This window comes from Drosophila serrata, unplaced genomic scaffold, assembly GCF_035046125.1.
Source record: "Drosophila serrata isolate PLE 108 unplaced genomic scaffold, ASM3504612v1 contig_241, whole genome shotgun sequence".
NCBI classification, from domain to species: domain Eukaryota; kingdom Metazoa; phylum Arthropoda; class Insecta; order Diptera; family Drosophilidae; genus Drosophila; species Drosophila serrata.
In genome coordinates, this window is record NW_028257139.1 from 321,747 (window position 1) to 342,721 (window position 20,975).

Sequence of the window (20,975 nt, forward strand, 5' to 3'; positions counted from 1 at the left end):
TTAAAAATTTCTACCTGACCTTTTTTCAACTTTCACATAAAGCACACAGAAACTTTTCCCTAATGCACCAAATTGCATCAAAAGCTATTATTGCCCAAGTAAAATGTTCATCGGCCTTCCCACGCAACCTGAAGTCCTTGTGGGTTAGCTGATGCCAATATGGGCAGCACTCGAAAACAAAGTGACCTCCGCAAAACCTCAATTTTTCGGTTTGCCTAACGAAGCCAATCGTTGCGTTAGTTAACCCCATGCCAACAGCTCTCCGGAGACCTTTCACTCCCATCCGCAATCCACCTCAATCGGCTACACCTGCAGCTGGCTCAGTTCAAATAAGAGGGAAAACTCGAGCGTGGGATGCAAACTGTAAGTCCTGCTCCCTGATGACTCCATGCACATGCACAGTGAGAAAATTTACAGGAATCTTTAAAAAATTGATTTCCTTTTTAACAATAAAAAAATAAATTAAAATTCTTCTCTACAGCTTTTATGGTACACTTTTAAGAGACTGAAGAATATTTACCTTTAATGACTGAATTATATATAGAGGATATGTTTTATTTCTCTTTCTGCATCAAAGTGGAAAGGTGCTGGTGGAGTGGATGGAACTGCTGCTTTTGTCGACATTGTTTGATGCCGGCTCTGTGGCACACCTTTCCAGTTGATTTTGATTAATTTGTTTGCTTTCACTAAGCAATTTGCGCCAGGAACAACTCCGGGCTCTGACCTGAGACCAAGGCTGGTGAGGCGGTATATCGGAGGATATCGGAGATATCGCAGATAGCCCCGATAGAGTTATAGCCAGGTGATGGCAATGGACCAGAAACAACCGTCGCTCTGTGTGCTTAACACATTTACCCAACTGCAATGCGTATGTTTGCATTTTGCGTGTCGAGGCGAGGAAAGTGGAGTCAAGTTGGGATGAGTTTGGTCCTCCTTTCGGGTTGGGTTCCGTTCTCCAGGGCGGCGTTTTGTGGAAAGGACCAGTGTGTCGAGTCGAGTTGAGTTGAGTCGAGGGGAGTTGTGCTGGTGTTTGCCCTGAATCGGGGAGCTGGGACTGCGATTGCAGGCGGGTTTAGTGGCCGGGATACGGATGTGCGCACATTTGTTAGCTGCCAGGGGATTATACAACAAACGCCCGAGTATTTACCACTGCTCCAGTTGCTCCTCCTTCCGCTGCTGTTTGTCTTTGGAGGCAACATTGCCATGGGGGATTTGGATTGGGGTCTGGCAATGGCTATGGGAACCGTAAATTGCAATGCGCTGCATGTCCTTGCCGCCGGGATGGAAGAGGATAGGGCAGGGAGAATGGGAAAGGGTGCGGGTACTGGGACTTTTCCACTCTTGTTGAACAATTGTTAACGAATTTCACAAACGAAACCGCCGAATTGTTGTCGTCGTCTCGTCGCCGCTTTCCCTGGATTTGCCTTTTGTGCAATCTGTCAAACTGAAAGGCACAACTTTTTAACAACCAACCAGCCAGCCAGCCAACAAACTAATTAATAATTCAAACAAATGCCAACAAGGGCTGTGAAGTGGCTGGTAAAGTTTCGTCAAACCCGAATTTTTTTACAACTCATAGGTGGGCAGGGCAGCCGGCGAAAAAAAAATGTTTATCGATAAAGTTAATTACAGCGATAGCTGGAAATAGCCGAGGGAAAAAATTAAATGCAGGGAGAAAGTTCGGCAACTTTCAAAGCGAATCTGCCCGTAAAAAAGTTCTAAACAAATCTCGTTTACATGGAAAACAAAATCGGACAACAAAAAACAAGAACTGGGGTCAACAACATTTTCGGGGCGTGCCGCCCGGCTGGCTCCAAAAATGCCACTCAATTAATTTCCTGGCCATCAATTAGAGGCAAACACCTTTTCTATGTAATGCTGGCCAAAAAGGCAGGACGACCGAAAGTTTGACAAGAAACGAAAAACAATTTGCCCGACGGCATAATTTGATTACCCAACTTGGTAAAATTTATATCTTGTTACAGTTAATTAAATATATTTTTTTGTAGGGGTCCTCTAAAGTATTAAATTAGCTTTGGTTAAGTGAAAAATAATTACGCAAGCTAACCGTAAATAATTAAGGGAACCTTAAAACAAATCCCCTTCGAGTCCAATTTGGTGGGAAAACTCTAAGGCAATATGGGTCGCTTGGAACGCAACAAATCGTTCACTAAAATCAATGCAATCAATAAAAATAGCTTCGCACTCGCATAGCCCGTTTATTCGATTTTTGCAGCTGCTTGGCTACACGTGTCATGTGTGCTGTTTTGTTGTGGATTCCACCTCCTTATACGTGCCACACCCCCCTTTCACATGGAACCCCTTATGGCATTACAACGCCAATCATGTGTGGCATATACAATTTCCACACAGCAAAGCTAACTTTTAAAGAGAAAGAGTCCTAATGCACAAGGAAAAACTTTAATTTTAAAAGAATTTAAAGTACATGTTATTATACCTTTGGTAGATATTGCAATTTAAGTCAGAAGCTTGTAACGCTGAGTCATTTTCGGCCGTATTAACCATATACCATTATTAACAACAGAGCCGATCTAGTTGTTTTCAAAATTTTCAAAATTGTATAATTGTACATTGCATTTTTTAAAGTGTCAAAAATAAAAATTATAATTTACAAGAATTGTATATTTTTATATCGGAAACCTTTCCGAATTAAAAATAAAAGGTTCTTTGGCTTTAAGATGTAACTTTGATTTGACGGATAACATATCATATAAAAATATCGAGAAATGTCGCTTTTTCAGCTTAGTTATGATATATTTCCGAACAGACCCTACAATTTAATAGCAAACTGCAAGGATATATTATCATCGCTTTTCCGAAATAAGTTTTATTTCTGGTTTGTCTTTTAATCTATTAAATATAGTGACATTTATTTCTTTTTTATCTTTTACATATGATTAAAATAAGATTATACTAAATAATTGTATTCGAAAGATAAACGCAAAATTCAAAGTAAAATAATAATGGAATATACTACATTTTCGAGTAAATATATATTGGTATTTTGTGGCGGTAAAATAAAACACATATTTTATTTTCACTATTTTATTGAAGAGCTAGCGGACCCACCACAAAAATATATTATATATTAACTATAAGCAGGATGAGGTTTTCTGATCCAAAATTAAATGACTGTGTTGAGGACACATTTTGTACTGATTTTCATTGGTTTCGACGGAGTTTATACTTGGGAATTCTAGTGAAAATCCAGCACTAAAGTGAGCTTTATTTGAATTTATAATATAACGAATTTTTATTTATTAATAAAAAATAATTTTGAGACCTTATCAGTAATACACTTCTACAATCTGGAATCAATTTGGCGCGCTTAGACTCTACCTCATTAAACTAAAAATACACAAGAAAAAGGTTGTGAAATTGTTATTTATTTTAATTTTAAAAGAATTTCTATAAAGTTACAAGTGAACCTTTTACTTAACGTTACTACCTCTTAAATTATTTTAATAATTTTTGGGAACAGTGTGGCATGTGGCACACATGGCAAGGCATCGACATTGGCTTGCCTGCGGCTGACAAAAGGCAACGAACTCGCTGTGGCTTCTTTCACAGTTCGTGCTCGAAGCTGCTCAAGCTGAAACTCTATTATAAATGCAGGTGCGTCCTGAGGCCGGGAAGAGGCAGAGGCAGAGGGGGTGTTGCGTGTAAAATACACACACGAGACAAATTTTCGGGGTAAATACACTCGAGTTTGGCCGACATAAAGGCCGTTAGCAGAGTCTGAGGCACATGCCAAGGACACGTGAAGGATTCGACGTCGAATGCCATTAGCAGTCTTGCCTACAAGCCTCAACTGGTGGCATCGCCCACACCTTGGGGGTGTATGGGGGACCCCCACACACCTGCGTCAGAAGCGGGTTCTAAATTAAGATAAATGTGTGCGGTGCCCCACTCTTTGAATGGCTAAAAAAAATGCTAGCGTGAAATATTTGATGCCAATTTTTCTTGCCACCATCGTCGAGGCCATACCATCGCCCATCGCACATCGCCATGGCAATGTAAATGTTGTCTATTTGCAGCGTAATTTGTTTTGTGGCCAACGGAGCACCTTGCAGGGCCCAGCAGCAGCATCCGGATCCTGCGGCAGTCAGGATCTAAGCATGCCCTTGTGCAATCCTGAAACCATTCTGAAGTCCTTCCATCCAGCGATGTCTGCTTAAATTTCATTCAATTTGCATTTTGCGGTCTACAGATTATTTAAATATTTGTGGCGCACCTAATGAACAAAAATTGCACATAGCACTTAACAGAAATTCCATAGAAAATAGTTTAAAATACTGGTAAGAGGGGACTCCTCTTAAAAAATATATTCATGAAAAGAATGCTAAATATTTAAGGTTACATATAGGTATTTTATATTTATAAATTATAGAAATAAATAGATTTTCTTGTTCATTAAATAATTACCATGGTCAGACAATAATTAAAGTTTAAAAGAAAAAAGCTGACACAACAATATTGCATTGTATTAATTAACCAACAAAGGAATTACTGACACTGTTTTAATAACAAAATTGCCACTTGCAGACACTTTCAACTCTTCATAAAAGACCACTTTTTTATAATTTACTTCTTTGTAACTTACTTTGTTACCTTTAAGGATACCCAAATGCACTTAATAGGTACTATCATTTACAGCTCCACTTCAATCGCAATAACCCTCAATGCGCTCCACGACAAAATCCCATTTTACGACAATGGACAGTGTTCTGGTTTTTGGGGTGACAGGAAACTGCACTTTCCTTTCATGTATGTACAAGTGTATGTACAGTTGCTCTGGTTCTGTTTAAAAATGAAACTTGCGGCCGAAGGAGCATATGTCCTGGCATCTCTCAAGACGGAGACATTGAATTGACTTTTGCCTTGGCTTGGCACTTGGCATGCAGCTCGCCTGCTATCCCGAATCCTTGGCACGTGAGCCGGACAAACGATGGGGTCCTGGGGCAGGACACTCACTCGTACGTGCTGTCTGCATGTAGCTATATATACGCTTTGTTTGCGGAATGCAATTTTGAAATGTTTTGCATATTCTTAAGTAATTGCAAAGCGCTTCAGTGTGTGTATGCGGTTTTGACGGACACTACCGGTATTTGCCATCGAACAGATTGAACCAGAGGAGCGGCCTTTTGTGTTCCGTTTTCAGATTAGATATATTCCTCCGATCCCCCACCGAGTAGCATCACCAATCAATGTCGGGGCCGAGTTGCGCCACTCCCAATGCTCCTGTCAAACAAAAAATACTCGTTTCGCCTTGACAGTCAACATGCAAATTGGATATGGGTGTGAATACCAAACTAGAGACAATTCTCGCACTGTACCTACACCCATATACATACATATGGCCACTTATTCATGCAGTTAGCAGCATACACTTATATGTACATACATATGTATGTAGGTGCTGGAATTTTTGGCACGCCAAAGGACTTATTCCAAGCAATTTTGACAGCTGTCATTGCCCGAGACGTCTGCGTGGCATCGCAGGTCCCCTGCTGATGTGTTGCCACTGTGCCAGCGATGTGTGAGTCCTAGGGATGTCCAAAAGACTAGTCGGATATGATATATATATTATATATGAGTATACATTTTATTAAAATGGAAAGCAAAGTCATTAATTTGAAAATATTATATTTACATATTTAAATAAAGTATCTAATAAACACTGATACCTAATCATACATAAATATTGTATTTTAAGGTATACATTATTGTCATCTCTAGCCATTCGTGTTGCTGCTGTGTTGTTGTTGGCCTGTCTCAAGACTCAGACAATTCATTTAAGTCTGTGTCCATTCATCTTCTACTTGACGCGATTCGAGTGTGTGTGAGTGTGATAAGACGCCAAGAACACTCCCCAGTGGCTTTAAAATTATTTAACTTGTTTAGTGATTCAATATTAAATTGCTGTACATTTAACGGGTTTTAAAGAAGAACGAAAAATAACAAATATCCGTATAGAATTCATTAACGAATATCCATCATAGAATTTATTTTTTAATAAAGGGATACCTAAGGATCTCCCTAAATCTTGTCCCATTAATCCTGTAGGACTAATCTTCAAACTTTTTGTTGATTAAGCTTTAACAATTTCGAAATAAATACATATAATTTTAACAATATCACAATTTAATAGTTGCCTTTACCTTTGACTTGTCTGTGGAGAATATCCCGGGATTTCGTAGCTCCTCTTTCGACAGCACTTAAAAAATAAGATATAAATAAGATATAGTTGTATTAGTAGTATTAAGATGATAGGTAGCACTCTTCACTATTTAAATTCACCCACAGATACCAATCAGACTCATAGCTGGACCTCTTCGGGTACCTCTATAAGTCTGTTACCCATACCATCTATCGTTCAATTTCTGTACATTTCTCTACTAAAGTGTACTTGCTCTAATATCTCGCTATCAAGCTCGACTGCGTTTTAAGTGTGCCATAGAGATTATATCAGGAATAAAGGTGATGTCTGGTAGGGCTCCCTTGGGTGCAATCTGGGTCTGGGGATTGAAGCAATCTGCATTATTCGATGGCAACCTCTGCCGCTGCATGGCAAACGCAATAATCGCAGTGCAGCATCAGCGCGCATCGCGCATAGCGCAATTATGATCAAAGGCTAGTGAAACGCGAGCGAAAGTGTTCTTCGCCCAAAAGACCGCATAATGGCAGCCACAAACTCCATCACCCACTGCCACTCCCTTCAACTCGCTGCTGGAGCAATGCCGTTGATGGGGGCGGAAAATGTGGGGTAACGAACGCTCCGGGGAAACTCATTTCATTTTCTGCTCGCGAATATTTTCGCTGATTTTGCGCGCTTGCACCTGGCAAAGTTTTGACCTCAGCAATCGAACACACACAGGCACACTCAGAGAGGTATATATGTATGTATGTATATAGAAGACCTGGCAAACACATTAGAAAACATTCTCCTGGCGCGAAAATATCCTTAGCGGAATCATTATCGACGCTTTTGGTATGCTCCCAACGTTCGCAAATAGTTTCACAAGTAGTGGCAAAAATAGTATAAAAAAAATAAGGTAAATTCCATTGGTAGAGCTTTCCCTTGGTGAAACTTCAGCATAGTTTCAGATGCGATTTAAGGAGATTATTGTGCACCGAAGCAGATGTCCCTTGGTGGCACATAGAATCGGGAACGGTGAGTAGATACTAAAGAGTAATCGAAAGTAGACTGCAGAAATATAACTAAAGTCGGATATCGACTACTCCAGGGCGGCGCACTTCCATCCAAAATTTGCATTTAGCTTTTAATCAAATAAACGGCAATTCAATTAACTATGCGATTCCATTCAGAATATCTAGCTGCAGGAGAGCGCAAACAAAAGCGGCGCTAAATAAATAGGCAGAGGAATGGAAATTTAATTATACAAACTAAATATATATATATATAGAGATGCCATTAGAAAATAAGGGACTCGAAGTACGGAAATGCTCATTTCGAAGGCCTTTTGACTCTCGTGCCTGGCACGGAATTTCCATCAGCTTCCATGGCAAGTGATACTTAAATATTCATTAGCTGCAGGGATATATTCCAAATGCTCTTCCTCACACACTGAAAATGTGCAGATTTAATTACTACTAATTGTATCTGTACAATCCAAGGTTGCAACGATGCAATATAGAAAATGAAATATGTATATCTCGACTGTATGAAATTATAAATTTAAAAAGAATGTTGAATAAACAGTGACTTGGCTTATTTAATAAGTGTTTCTTGTGAAAGAAAATAAAAATATATACTTCTGACTTAAAGCACTATTTCTGAGTCATTTTGATAACAATGTTTATACGTAAATGGTCTTTAATTTAGGCCACATTTTGGTATTATTAAACCACTTTGTATAAAAAAAGAAAGAAGATCTCTGAATTAATTCAAAACTATAATCAAACTTTGGGAACCTGAGCTTTTTAAATCCTTGCAGTTTCAATTTTATAGCGATCATAACTATTTTTATTTTTGATTTTATGAATCCATATTTACCAATATTTATACTTGAAAAAATGTATCGATAAATGTGACTTAAAAAATCGGATAATTTAGCAAAAAAAAACCATTAATTTTATTTCGGAAAGCTGTCCTATATTCGTTAATACTAGGTAAATAAATCTGATTACCCAATTTTAGATTTAAGAAAATGAAAATTTTTTGTGAATTTTTGAAAATTTTAACGATGTAACCCCTTTTAAAATTTTGAAAAACTTGATCAAATTTGTTTTTCTCTAATACTTGGCTAGATGGATTCTCCTGTTGATGCTGATCAAGAATATATATGAGTTTATAAGATCGGAAATGACTTCTTCACATCATTACGAGCTTCTAACTAAAGTTATAATCCGCTGAAACTTTCAATATTTTAAGAAACAACTTTGAAACTATACTGTATCCGATTTTCCAATGTTCTCCTACATTTTCTCTCTGTGCATACTAACACACATTTACAATTACCAACTAATACAGCTGCACCTTGGCACTTGGCGCTGTGTTGACAAGCGACGAAAGCCGTTGGCGCATTGACATTCAATGGAAATCCCTTTCAAAAGCCCCACTTAAACCCACACACACTCCCACACACCCATTCAGACTTCGTCCTCGAATGTCGCAAATGCAATTACAATTAGAATATATGTATATGGAGAGGGCGACCACGCCCACACAAATGGTGAGCCCGGCTAAAGCGCTAATTGCAAATTTATTGACTGCAATAAATGTCAGCACAGTTTCAAGCTGCATTAAAATGATGCAGTTACGGGGATTACTAGCCATTTGCACCACACTGGCCGTGGAATCAATTTGTATGCGAATAGTGTCACTTACTGGCCCAAAGCTCTTGGCTTCAGTTTCGTCCTGCCTGGCTTTCTTGATTGATCACGGTCATAATCTTGACAGACCCTCAAATGTCCTACAAGTATTTGGCATTGCAATCAAGGACATAATTTTGCATTCACCCAGGCTACAAGTGGGCAAAAGTATGAATATCGGGGATAAGTAACTTACGTTTGGTTTAAAATCAATTGATTATGCCTTTAGAACATTTTCCTGTTTTATGTTACATAGGAAATCTAAAAACTATAAAAGCATCCCCTGAATTCTCCCTAAACCTCAGTCAAAACTGTTGCAAACCCACAGCAAAATCAATTGATTATGCTTTTTTAAAATCAATTGATTATGCTTTTAGTACATTTTCCTGTATGATGTTACATAGGAAATCTAAAAACTATAAAAACATCCCCTTAAAATCTCCCTAAACCGCAATCGAAACTGTTACAAACCCACAGCAAAAGGAAAATATTCGCCAATAAAAACGAGGTAAAAACCTGAAACTTTTTATTATATGCATTTTGAGGTGGAACATGAAAACTCCCACTTAATTGGCTGAAAATATATGGAAGCTATAAAAACTCTTTAAACAATAACTTAGCTAAAAAACGATGTTAGCACCCGCTGACTGCTTTACTATTTGGACCCCTCAATAGCGTAAACACAAATCAGTTTAAGCCAGGTTAAACGGTAAGGGAGAATTTAATTTAAATTTAATTTAAATTCCCTTTATATATACTACTATTATATAAGATCGATATTTCCATGAAGTATTTCCATAAATAATAAATAAACTTATATACAATATATTTTAGTTTCCAATGTATATTAAATACATTAAATGTACTTATTTTCCAACTAAGATTACCTACGATTACACATCGATAGGGTATCAAATTTTTAGTTCATAGAGCAGAAACCATTTTTCATGATATAATTTGAAAAATGTTGGCGCAGCGCACTTTGATGGCTTCGCTAGGGTAATTTGCAGGGATTTTGCAAACTTTTTTATTTTTGTGTGTTTCGGGTGAGAGAAAGGGATTGCCTGCCTCGATTTTTGGTGCGCATAAATTTTAACACCAATTAAATCGATAACTTTTTGTGCAGGCAGGCGTCGCAAAATGCAGATTACGTATACGCCGCGTTGCGTCGGTTCGCATGGCTGCTAAATGGAAGGAGAATGGGAAACTCCAGGGAGAAAAGTCCATTCAGTTCGGTTGGGTCTTCAGAATGTAATTAGTTGGGTTTTCCTCGCGGAATATATGTAAATTATTTTTGCGCAATTTTCATGCTAGTCCTATATGATAATTAATTATAATTGGTTTTTTTTCTATATAGAGTCAGCAAAGCCTAATTCAAATTCTAACCACAGGCAACCGATAGACTACATATCAATTATTCTCTAAACCAATTACATAATCCGTAGATATAACTTTTGGGATAAAGAATAAATTCCCACCGAAACTGACACATGTGGGCGACAGAAAACGATAAAAGCGGTAAGCGTCTTACCTAAATGCTTGCCCGCGTGAGGTTATTGAATAAAAAAACCCACGGCGTGCATAAATCAAGCCAGCAACTGTCTTTTGGTTATTAATATGCCCAGCCAAAAGTATTTCATGATTTATTGCCCCCGGCAGCTTAGGGGAAACCAAAGCCCCAAACTCGAACTGGGATTAGCTGTGGCTAAGCGTTGCAGGTGTAGGTGGAGATCGAGTTGGATGTGCAGGACGTGCAAAAGCTGATTACAAACCACACGGACCCACTCGATTCCGAGTCTCGAGAACCTGCCGGCACAGGTATTCCGAGCAGTGGCAGGTGAATTTTTGTTCGCTTTGTAACAAGTCAATTTGTACTGCGAATTCACGCAGTTTGTGCCCGGCACAAATCATTTTCCACTGCAGCTCCAAGGCAAGGAACAGACTGGCGAGGAGTCTGCATCTTAATGACCCCCGCCCGGGGAGAGGAACTATCCGCATAAATATGAAGTAAGCTCCTGGCAGGAGCTAGCGCGTGTGTGCCCGCCACTGTGTGTGTGTGTGTATTTAGTGCAAGCAATCGAGCAGCTGCACAAAGTCTGTTAGCCGGTGTGTAATTCTGGACTTACATACCCTGTAACGGAAAGTTGAGTACAAAGAATAGCCAGAGTAAATTATGAATGTATGCTTTTCTATTCAGTTTTACATATCCTTTGTATAAATAAAGCCTTAAACATTGAATTGAGGAGTAGCAACGGTGAACTAGAACAACATTGGGGTTCAGAAATGCGTTTATAAAGCAAGAAAATAATATTATTGAAGGGTTTTCTTAAAAGCAAAGCGACTTACCAATATCATAAGGAGAAAGACATATAATCCTTACTTCAGGGATTTTATTTTAGCTTGTAACATAAAATATCTATTTCTTGTATCTTATCTTACACATACTTTCATCTTGCTTATTATATAACTACTTTTTTACACATTATAATTTCTTGGTCATAAAAAAAGTCGATCAACTTTTGACCATTTGTTATTCGGTTAGCTGTTGTCCGGTTTTTGGGGCTCTGTTATTACGCCTCTCAACTGGCATTTGCCGGAGTCTGCTTTGCCAGGAGCTCCGGTTCGTTTCGTTTGGTTTACGGATTCCGATTCTGGTTCTGTTGCTGCTTCTGCTCTCCCTTGGCTTGTTTATGATTGCAGCAAGCGGTTTGGCAGCAATTATTGCTGCGAACAGGAGGGAGGAGGACGAGGACAAGGACGAGGACCATGCGACCTAATGCGCTCGGTTTTAGTGTCATTTGCCACGTCGCTTTGTTTGCAGTGCAGTTGAGCATGAAATATGCTTGAAGTGTTTGCGGGGTTGACCGAAAAGTTGGGCTACGGATGGCCAAAGTCAGATGGAGAACTATGCACACCTTAACCTTTTGTCGTTTTCAAAATATATGCCCAATATCAACTCCTTCATTTAGTTACTTAGCCGCAGACAGCGAGAGCGAGCTGGTGCTGTTGCTGCTTCTGGTGCTGAAGCCTGGCAAATCCAACCACTGCAATGCAGCTATAAATTGTTGCAAAGTTTCAGCAATTAGGTAGAAATATGTTTGTACAACTTATCCCGCTGAAACTGAAACGAAACTAAACCAATCCGCTGCGCAGTAACGGCAAAAAAGGGATAGTAAAACTTGGCCAACAGGAAAATAAATGCGCTTGCATGTTTAAGCCAAATAATAATAAAGAAAATCGTTGTTACCACAGTGGAAATGCTCTTTAGCTTGTGGCAGCCCTTTGCGTTTTTTTGCATTCGCTCAATTAGACGGAAAGTCTTACAAATAAAGGAAGTCCTGAAAAATGTGCATTAGACAGAAAAAATATAGAAAACATTAAGTTATCTTAAGAAGGAGAAATAATGCAATTTAAGAAAAATATCTCGTTTTATTTTAAAAATTCATTCAAGGAAACCTTGGAAAATATGAAGTGTATTTTTATTTATATTAATACATTCGACTGGCCATAATTATTCCAAATAAATCATTGTCCGGCACAAAAGAATATTAATAGCGAAATAAAAAACCCCCCGCCATTAATAATAAAATCTGCCAGCAAATATAACATAATTGGCATTATGAATCATAATCGCATTTCATTTGCAAGCAATTACACAATTTATAGGGCAAAAAATGAGGGAAATCGTAGAAATCAATTGTATTGAGCTACAAAACAAATAATAATCCTAGTACCTATTGAGGGAAATTCCAGGAATGGAAATGCTCTCCGCCCACCTATAAATACAAATGACAATAAATTGTCATTTTGGCCACAATATATATAAATTAAATAAATTTAATGAAACAACAAATCGAATGAATCCACAAACACACACATTTCGGACCGAATGGAATGTATATGTCAAGCTGCAGGAAAAAATAAGCCCCAAATGAAATAAAGAGGCAAGAACAGCAAACAACTGAAAAGGGAAAGTCAACAATTGTCATTGTCAACTATGGTTGCCAATAAATTGCATTATTAGAGTATACTTTTCTGCTGAAGCGTGTGCGTTTTCCTCCACTCTATCGTGTGTGTGTGTATGTGTGTTTGAATGCAATAGAGGAGAGGTGGTCTGAGTGGAAAAGTATTTGTAATACTATCGGCATGGCTGAAAAGGGAATGTCCATCCCCCCTGACCCACAGCATTCATCCGTATCTATAACCATGGCCCCTAGTTCACTGCGGGTATGCTGACATGCGTGTTTGTTACAGCAATTGTCAACATAAATAAAATTAAATTAATGGAGTAGGGAAAACACACACGCACACACACACACACGAGAGAGAGAGAGAGAGGCATAGTCTGGCTGTCAGTTGACTGTCAAAGTGACCATTTCATTTAATACAAACACTGGCAGAGCGCTTTGTCTGGCCTTTTGTGTTTTTGTTTTTGTGATCCCCTCCCGCCTCCCGACAAGTGGAAATTAAACACGCACCCAATACCCACATACGAGCATACACATTCCATTTCCGTTTCGGCTGATCATTGGAAGAAGCAAACATACACACAAACACAAGCATCATATACATACTTACATAAGCCATTCAACATTCGCCATTTTGGCTTGTCCGTCTGATAAGTTTTGCTTACCCTCTTTGAATGTTTGTTTGGTCGCCATCATTATATTCGCAGTCCGTTGCCTGTGGTTTGCTCTCTATTTTCCGTTGGCCTCCTTTAGCTGCCTCTTTATTTTGCGCTGTTCTTTTGTCCGAGGCATAGACGAGAAAAAGATAAACGTTCTACCAGGTTGCAGCGTGAAGGTGCTAAAGGTGGTGATTACACTGGGAGAAACATTTTGAAAGTGTATCTATGGGATACATGTTCTACTTGTTGTTTACTAAAGAATTGTACTAAAAGTACTTTATTGTGTTGGTGTTAAAGGTAGAGATTTCACTGGGAGATAATTTTGAAGAAGTATCTATTGAATACATTTTTTTAGTTGTTCTTCATTCAAGAATAGTACTTATAGTACTTTATTGTGAAAGTTGCTTAAGGTAGTTGTTTCATTGGTAGTATTATTTTAAAAGGGTACCGGGGATAAATTTCCTACTTGTTTATTAAAGTATTATTTTAAAAGTATTCTATGGTAAAGGTGTTAACAGGAAGATATTATGAAGGAGAATCTGTGGGATACATGTTTTACTTGTTGTTCATTATAGAATTTTACTTAAAGTAATTTATTGTAAAGTGCTCTAAAGGTAGCCATTTAACTACGATATCATTTTGAGTTCCTAATTGTTGTTTTTTAAGGGACGTGATATTTATTTTATGAACTAAAAACTGATTTTTAGTCAGTTAAACTAAATAATTTTCTTGCCGAAGTGTGCATTTAGATTTCCTAGGTTTCAGTCCTTTTCTCTATATCCTTTTTGTAAGTTCTCTCAGTGTACAGTAAACCAAGTCGACTTCCAAGGCCATCTCCTTCTCCTTCTCCTTCACCCGATTCTTTGTCTCCTGGACACACACACACACACACACACACTCACACTGATGGAAATACAAATGGCCTTGACATTTCTTATGCTTATCGCTGTCAGTGCAGGCGTTGAAATTGTAATTTGTGTAATCTCAGGTGGACCAGGCAACGGCAGAGCAACAGAGTCTCAGCTCAGAGTCTCGGTGACAGAGAAATAAAGGTGTCTCATGCGAGGTCGGTGGTGGGTGGGTGGATTGGTGGGTCAGAATGGCTCCATTTGGGGCGGGGTAAACCACTTAAACCGCTCGACTAACTGTCGACAGGCGTGCGACTGTGCGTCGCTCCCCGCTAATTAACAACAACATAATGCTAATCCAAAGGAGGGGGCAGGAGGACGACAACAACTTGACATTTATATTAAAATTAATTAATTTATTTGTTTCATATTATATAAATTACATTTAGAGCTTGGCACTGCTTAAATCATGCGGCACAACGCACGAGATACAAAAACCATTTTTTTTTGAACTAATTAGAATTCGGTGTTTTGTTGTGTGGGGTGTTTGTTGTGTTGTGTTTGTGTTTGTTTTTGGCTTTGTGGGTTGGGGGGAGTGGTAAGGTCACTTTACATGTGACGGGCGTTGCCGAAGCCACCGTGTCCGGACTGGGAGGCGCCCTTGTTGAAGCCCATCTGCAGGTTGAGCTCACCCTCGTGGGCGCGCAGCTGCTCCTCGGTGAAGGTGCGCTCGTTCTTGTCGGACATCTTGGGACCCAGGGCGGGGCCGGTGAACTCGGGGTGCTTTTGCGTCTGCAAAGAATCAATTATAAACATGTTTTAGGGATTCCAAGAAAATCACACGCAATGCCTAAGAAATCTCATTCCTTCTAATGGTCGTGTGAATCAACACACATTAAATAGAAAAATGATATTTTCAAAGAAATATAAATGGTTACAAATGGTTTCTCCTTAAAAATATTACTTTAATGTATTAGTAAATTTATTTATAATACTTACGATGCGTGCCAGGGCGTAGAGGGATAGAGTGACCTGGGGGATGTTACGACGCTCGAAGAGATCAGCAGTCTGGAAGATCTCCTCTTCGGGCACACCGTACTTCTTCACGGCGGCCTGGAAACGCTGAATGTTCTCCATCAACTGGAAGTTGGTGCCACGCTCCTGGATCTTCTTCACGGAGCCGGGGGCCAGCTTGTTGGCCAGCTTGCACAGCCAGATGCCGTCCTTAAGGATATCCTCATACTGCCCACTGGGAACCTTCTCGCCCAGCACAGCGAACACCCAGTTGAGGACTTCCTGTTCCTGTTCCTTGTTGCGGGGCTGCAAAGAGCAAGAGAATCATGGCAACAGGATGTAGGCGGTTGAAACAGGATAGCTACGGCTAAGTGCCAGGCAAATCAATTTGCTGTAATCGTAGACAATTGCAGAGCCAACGAGCCCAGCCGAGGGCCATGAAATTGTCTCAAAAATAAACAAGGAGAATCTCCAGCCAGGATTTTGCCCAAAGTTCAGAGGTCAGCATGGGGGCTTAGTGGGCTCTTTGTGTGTCCGTGTGATTCCATTTGGAAAATGCCCAAATCAAAGCAAATGCCAACAGGGCAGAGTACTGTCTCCTGAAGGAGGCTGGCCCAGAAATAGATTCATTTTCCAATTAATTAATTTTGATTCCGACACCGCGAGTCCTGTCCTGTCCTGTCCGGACAGTCGGGGCCATTTGGGCCTTTTATGGGAGAGTTGACAGGGAAAGCCACTAACTGTTTAATTGAAATTTACGTGAAGGCAATAAATTTACTCGTGGGTCAATTGCGGACGCACAGTTCATTCACCCAAAAAGTGAATGGTGGGCCTTAAAATTCGATTAGGTCGAAAGAAACAGCGCCCAGACTTCCGACTCATTGACCCCATGGTCGGGCCACACACAAATCCAATTGACCCCGGAACAAGTATTGCTAATTAAAAACAATGCAAAATCTGGTTCTAAAATATTTATCCAATTCAAAGCGCCTCTTTATATGCAACAATTGCCCAACAAAAAAATATATATTTTCGTAATTGAAATCTGATGCTTATATGCAACCTAGGCTCATTAATATTTCCCGCGATTTCTGCTAATTTATTGTGCGTTGTTCATGGGCGAATTTTATTTTATTTTTATTGCTTTGCTGGCCAATTGTGGCTTTTTGTTTGTACGTTTTAAGCTGTCATTTGATTTGTGGCCAAGCGTTCCGAATCGAATACATTTTTCGGTTCGAAACCAAAATGTCCGCAAAATGTCAAATTGCACACAACAATGTGCAACAATTAAAAAATATTATTATTGAATAACAAAAACAACGTAGCTAAAGAGGTTTTATATTATATCTGACCATATAATTTTTAACCATTTAATTTTGCGAACATTGAGTGTGTCTGCATAATTTGTGTCTATAGGGATTTGGATACCGATTACATAAGTAACTTGTTCCCAATGAACAATTAAATAATGTAATTTGATTAGGCTTTTCAGATTTCTGTAATTTTTAGAGCTATAATTTATGAAATTACATGAATTTAGGGTATGTAGTCTTCGAACTCTTGTATTTTTTAATGATTATTTTTGTTATTTTGGCCATTTTGTTTGTTGGTTATATATTGTTGTTATTTTTTTTGAGCGCCACACAACAGTCTGTTGCATACAACAATTGCCTGAAAGCCGCCGCATTTTCATATTTCCAAGGGGAAATTATTTATTTATTTAAATCATGTATTTATGCACAAATACAGTGAGTGTGTATGGGTAAAAATTGAGCTTGAAGCTGGAAGCGAGCCATTGCAATGGCACGCTTTAATGGCGACCAATGAACCGAGGGGATTTTAATGAATTGTACGTCAATTTGCATTCGCAATTGCTTCAATTCCAATTCGATTTCGTAACCGGGTTCATTCTCCACTCCCTCCTTTTTATATACGTTCAGGTGCACTTTTTTTTTTAATTGAATGTACAAACAAGCCAGCAATTATTGTTGTTGTTGTTTTTGATCTTCTGATAGAATTGCATTTTACGTTTGGCTTGGCTCGGTTTTCTCATTATTAATTGGTTTATTTGGTTGGCCGCTTGACAGTTGGTTTTCCTTTCTACTGCTGCATTAAAAAATCATTTTGTAGGTAATGAACAGCTAAGTGAAATCGATTGCGGTCAGCCAGCTTCAGCTTCACAGTATTGGGAGTCAATTTCTGGCCGACGCTTGTGGAGTTTCATTAAAAGTTCGTTAATTTGTGGAGAAAACACTCGCACACAGAAATCTCTGCTTGGTAGAACTTACTAACCTCTTGTTAAGTTATTATTTTAAACAAGAAGTAAAAACAACTTTATAACTGAATAATTAGGATATGAATACATATAACTTTCAGCATTCACTGACATTTTGTGGTCAGTTCATGCAGTCAAGAAAAACTGCAATAAATGAGCTCGTTCAATAATTATTAATCGATCTTTAAATAGGATAATTTTTTAGATAAATTAACTAAAATCAAAAAGCTATTTTTTGTTAACATTTACAAATCGGAATATTAAGTTTAAAAATACTAGTATCCCTGAATGAGCTTCTATGTTTTTCTTATTGTTTGCAATTTTTTAAAATATATATATTTGTTGTATATTATTTCAACTCAACCCTGAACTACCCGAAAGACCTTTAATTCATTTAAAAAGTGCGACTGCTCTTGGCCTGACCTTCAAATAACCCTCAACTTTGGTGGCGATATCTTTTCTTTCTTTTTGTTTGCTTGAATGGCGACCTCTTTTTAGTTTGTTTGCCTTTTTCCGGCTGCTGGCATAAATAAAAATTTTCATTTGAACATAAAGATAAACGCTCATTTTTGCTGTTGTTATTTCAATTTGTCATTTGGCCAGCTGCCAATTGGCGGATGCTGGCCAACATTAACCAAAAGCAAGTGAAATGAAAATTGCGCCCAAACTCAAGGGGGCTGACAATCTGCTCATTGTTGTTTCTTATTTTTTATTTATATATATATTTTTATATCATCCCATTGGTATGAAATGTTTGTTTTTTACAGACACCGCCTTGTGGCCTTGAGTGGATTGTAAAAGACAAGCTAAGCAATGCAAAATTACATTAAATTTTTGTTTCGTTCCTTGGACTTTACGGTTATGGCCTTTGCATTGTTGCCAAGAAAGCGGCAGACGCGCGCGTCAACAATTTGTTTGGGTTTTCGGTTGATTATTTTGTGGCAATGTTTTTGGCTCAACAGTTTGCTGCCATAAACAACATTCCAAAATTCTGCTTAAAGCATGAAGTCATCCTTCCAGAATTTTCCATTAAAAATGCAATGAATCAAGTCCCGCAAATAGACACACATTAATTAAAATATGTCAAACTGTTGTTGACTGCGAAAAAAGGTCATGGGTCCACTTTAAACAAAAAATAATGGAAAAAAGAAACCATTCGGTTTTTAATATATTATAAACATATGGCGTTGGTTAAACAAGAACAAAAAATTACATTATAGCGCAACTATTCATAATAAATGTAGTGTGTCATTAAGAGAATTTATTACATGTTAATTTGTATGCACAAATTGAAAAGTTTTTATATATCACAAGTTGTCACCAAGTCCGCGGGAATAATTGCACAAAAAAAAAAGTATCAAAGATATTTTAAAATACGAGAAAAAAGTGACACTCCCCAAAGACAAAGTTCGACAAATGTTTTTTTTTTATGCAACTCTGACATTTCGCCCTTAATTCAACAAATAATTCACTTCAATTAAGCGCAAAGTTATGGCCCGCCGGCTGTGACTGTCTGTCGCAAAAACTTGTCAGTGTTATTGAGAGACAAATGTCAGCAGCGGAAATTTGCAAATTAATTATGAATCGAGAGTGTAAAAGGAATATACAATGTGCCAAATAACTTATGCATGAAAAGTGTACCAATTTTTATTTTTTTGTATTAAAGTGAGTGATTTGCGAGCGAATGTAGGGCAGGCTTTTCTCCATTGATCCGGCAAGGGAATGGTACAAATTTATTACTGGTTAACTGGGCAGCAGGACCCAAGGGATTCTTTTTTTGGTTACTTTTTTCTGCCATCCCCAGGCCAGACTGTCAACTAAGTGATTTTTTATTTAAATATACGAAAATAAATGGCACAAATACGAGATATATGAGAATGAATTATGATCTGGCAGCTGCTGTGCGAGTGGGCGACGTTGAAAACACTCGGCCGGAAAACCAACTAAGGCCCTCGGGCAAAAAGCGGGCTTTTGTTGGAGGAGTACAACTGGATAATACTTTGCTGCGTCAATTGTTAATTGACTATTTAAATATTTAATCAATTTAAGAAATTTTTAATTAAATCGCCAACGCTGTTTGCAATTAAATATTTTGTCATTTAATTGCTTATTTAATTATAAATACATATAAACATTGATTGCTTTATGTTTTTCTGTGGGTGATTTCACCCAAACACATTTGTGAATATGTACGCTGTACATACATAAATCAAATGCAAATTTATTGTTTTAATAAGCAGTTTCACATTAAGTGAATATGCTGTCATTTTGCATTTTCATTTTTTCAAATATATACATATACCTCCTATTTATTTGGCACTTTTTTTACGCAGCTATTTAATTTGCTGATTTTCCTTTTCATTTCGTTTTATTTGATACCACTTTGTTTGAGTGTGCAAATTAATTGATTGAGTATATCATCTGAACGTGACTTTCATATCATACTCGCAATGTTTCAGTAATTTTATAAATATTTGTAATTTGTTTTGTTTTTTTTTTTTCGAGTAGCCAGATTCGTGCTCATCTCACTTTGCAAATGCAATCGGAAACCATGAATTGAGCTTGGGAAACTGTTAAATTTTGAACTGATGCTCATGTTTCCGAAGTAAAATCACGTTAGGGGAATAATTAAGGTTAAATTAATGGATTTTTAATAAGCGATTACAGCTATTAAAAACACACAATTGTTTTCTTTTTTTTTTATATTTAAATGTTCCTTTTTAATCCACCCAGGACACAGGATTATCCTTTGTGAAACTTACAGCCATTGTTATTTATTTTATTTGAATTTGAAATGCAAATTAGTGTGTGGCGCGTTTGAAACACAAATTTCAACTGACGCAAGTTTGTTGAAACAATTTTCCAAATAGCCTAAGAGCCCCGAATCCCGCAAGATAATTTACGAAAATGCATGAAAATGTTTTTAGGTTAGGCTAATGCCGCTGTCGACGTCGACGTCAGCGAACAGATATAGATTTGCCCGATGCCAAAATCGCCCAAAATAATGCCCAGTGTGGGTGCCGGAAAGGGGGCGGCGGTGGCCAAAAACAAATTTAGATGCCAACAGCAGCGGAAACTGTGTCTGTGACGTCACCGTGCGAAAATCTAAGGGGAAAATACAAAAGGGGGAAAAACCTATTGAAAGGAAACGTAGACAGAAGTGTGCCCAGTGCCAGTTGCCAGATATCTGTTATTGAAGTCGATTCCTTTCGCTTTCTGGTTTGGCAGAACAAATTTCAAGCAATTTGCCAGCAATTATGCTAAGTCAAGAGCACATACTTTGTATCTCAAAGATACATATTTGTGCGGGTAAAACGGTTGAGATTGTTTGCATATCTTTAGCTAATTTCACTGG

General features: G+C 38.2%; 1 protein-coding gene across 2 annotated transcripts in view; it reads right to left on the bottom strand.

Moving 5' to 3' along the window:
• Nucleotides 1-14,726: 14,726 nt before the first annotated feature.
• LOC110187720 (myophilin) overlaps nucleotides 14,727-20,975 on the bottom strand; it is a 75,860-nt gene continuing 69,611 nt past the window's right edge. The window contains exons 1-3 of one of the 2 annotated variants that reach the window (XM_020957164.2): nucleotides 20,383-20,538; nucleotides 15,331-15,651; nucleotides 14,727-15,123 (exon numbers count right to left, since the gene is read on the bottom strand). In XM_020957164.2, the coding sequence (XP_020812823.2) occupies nucleotides 14,941-15,123; nucleotides 15,331-15,651; nucleotides 20,383-20,388 (510 nt within the window). In that variant the 5' untranslated portion in view covers nucleotides 20,389-20,538 and the 3' untranslated portion in view covers nucleotides 14,727-14,940. Of the gene's footprint in view, nucleotides 15,124-15,330; nucleotides 15,652-20,382; nucleotides 20,539-20,975 lie in introns of those variants that run through there. The other variant, XM_086831691.1, reaches the window with a different exon arrangement.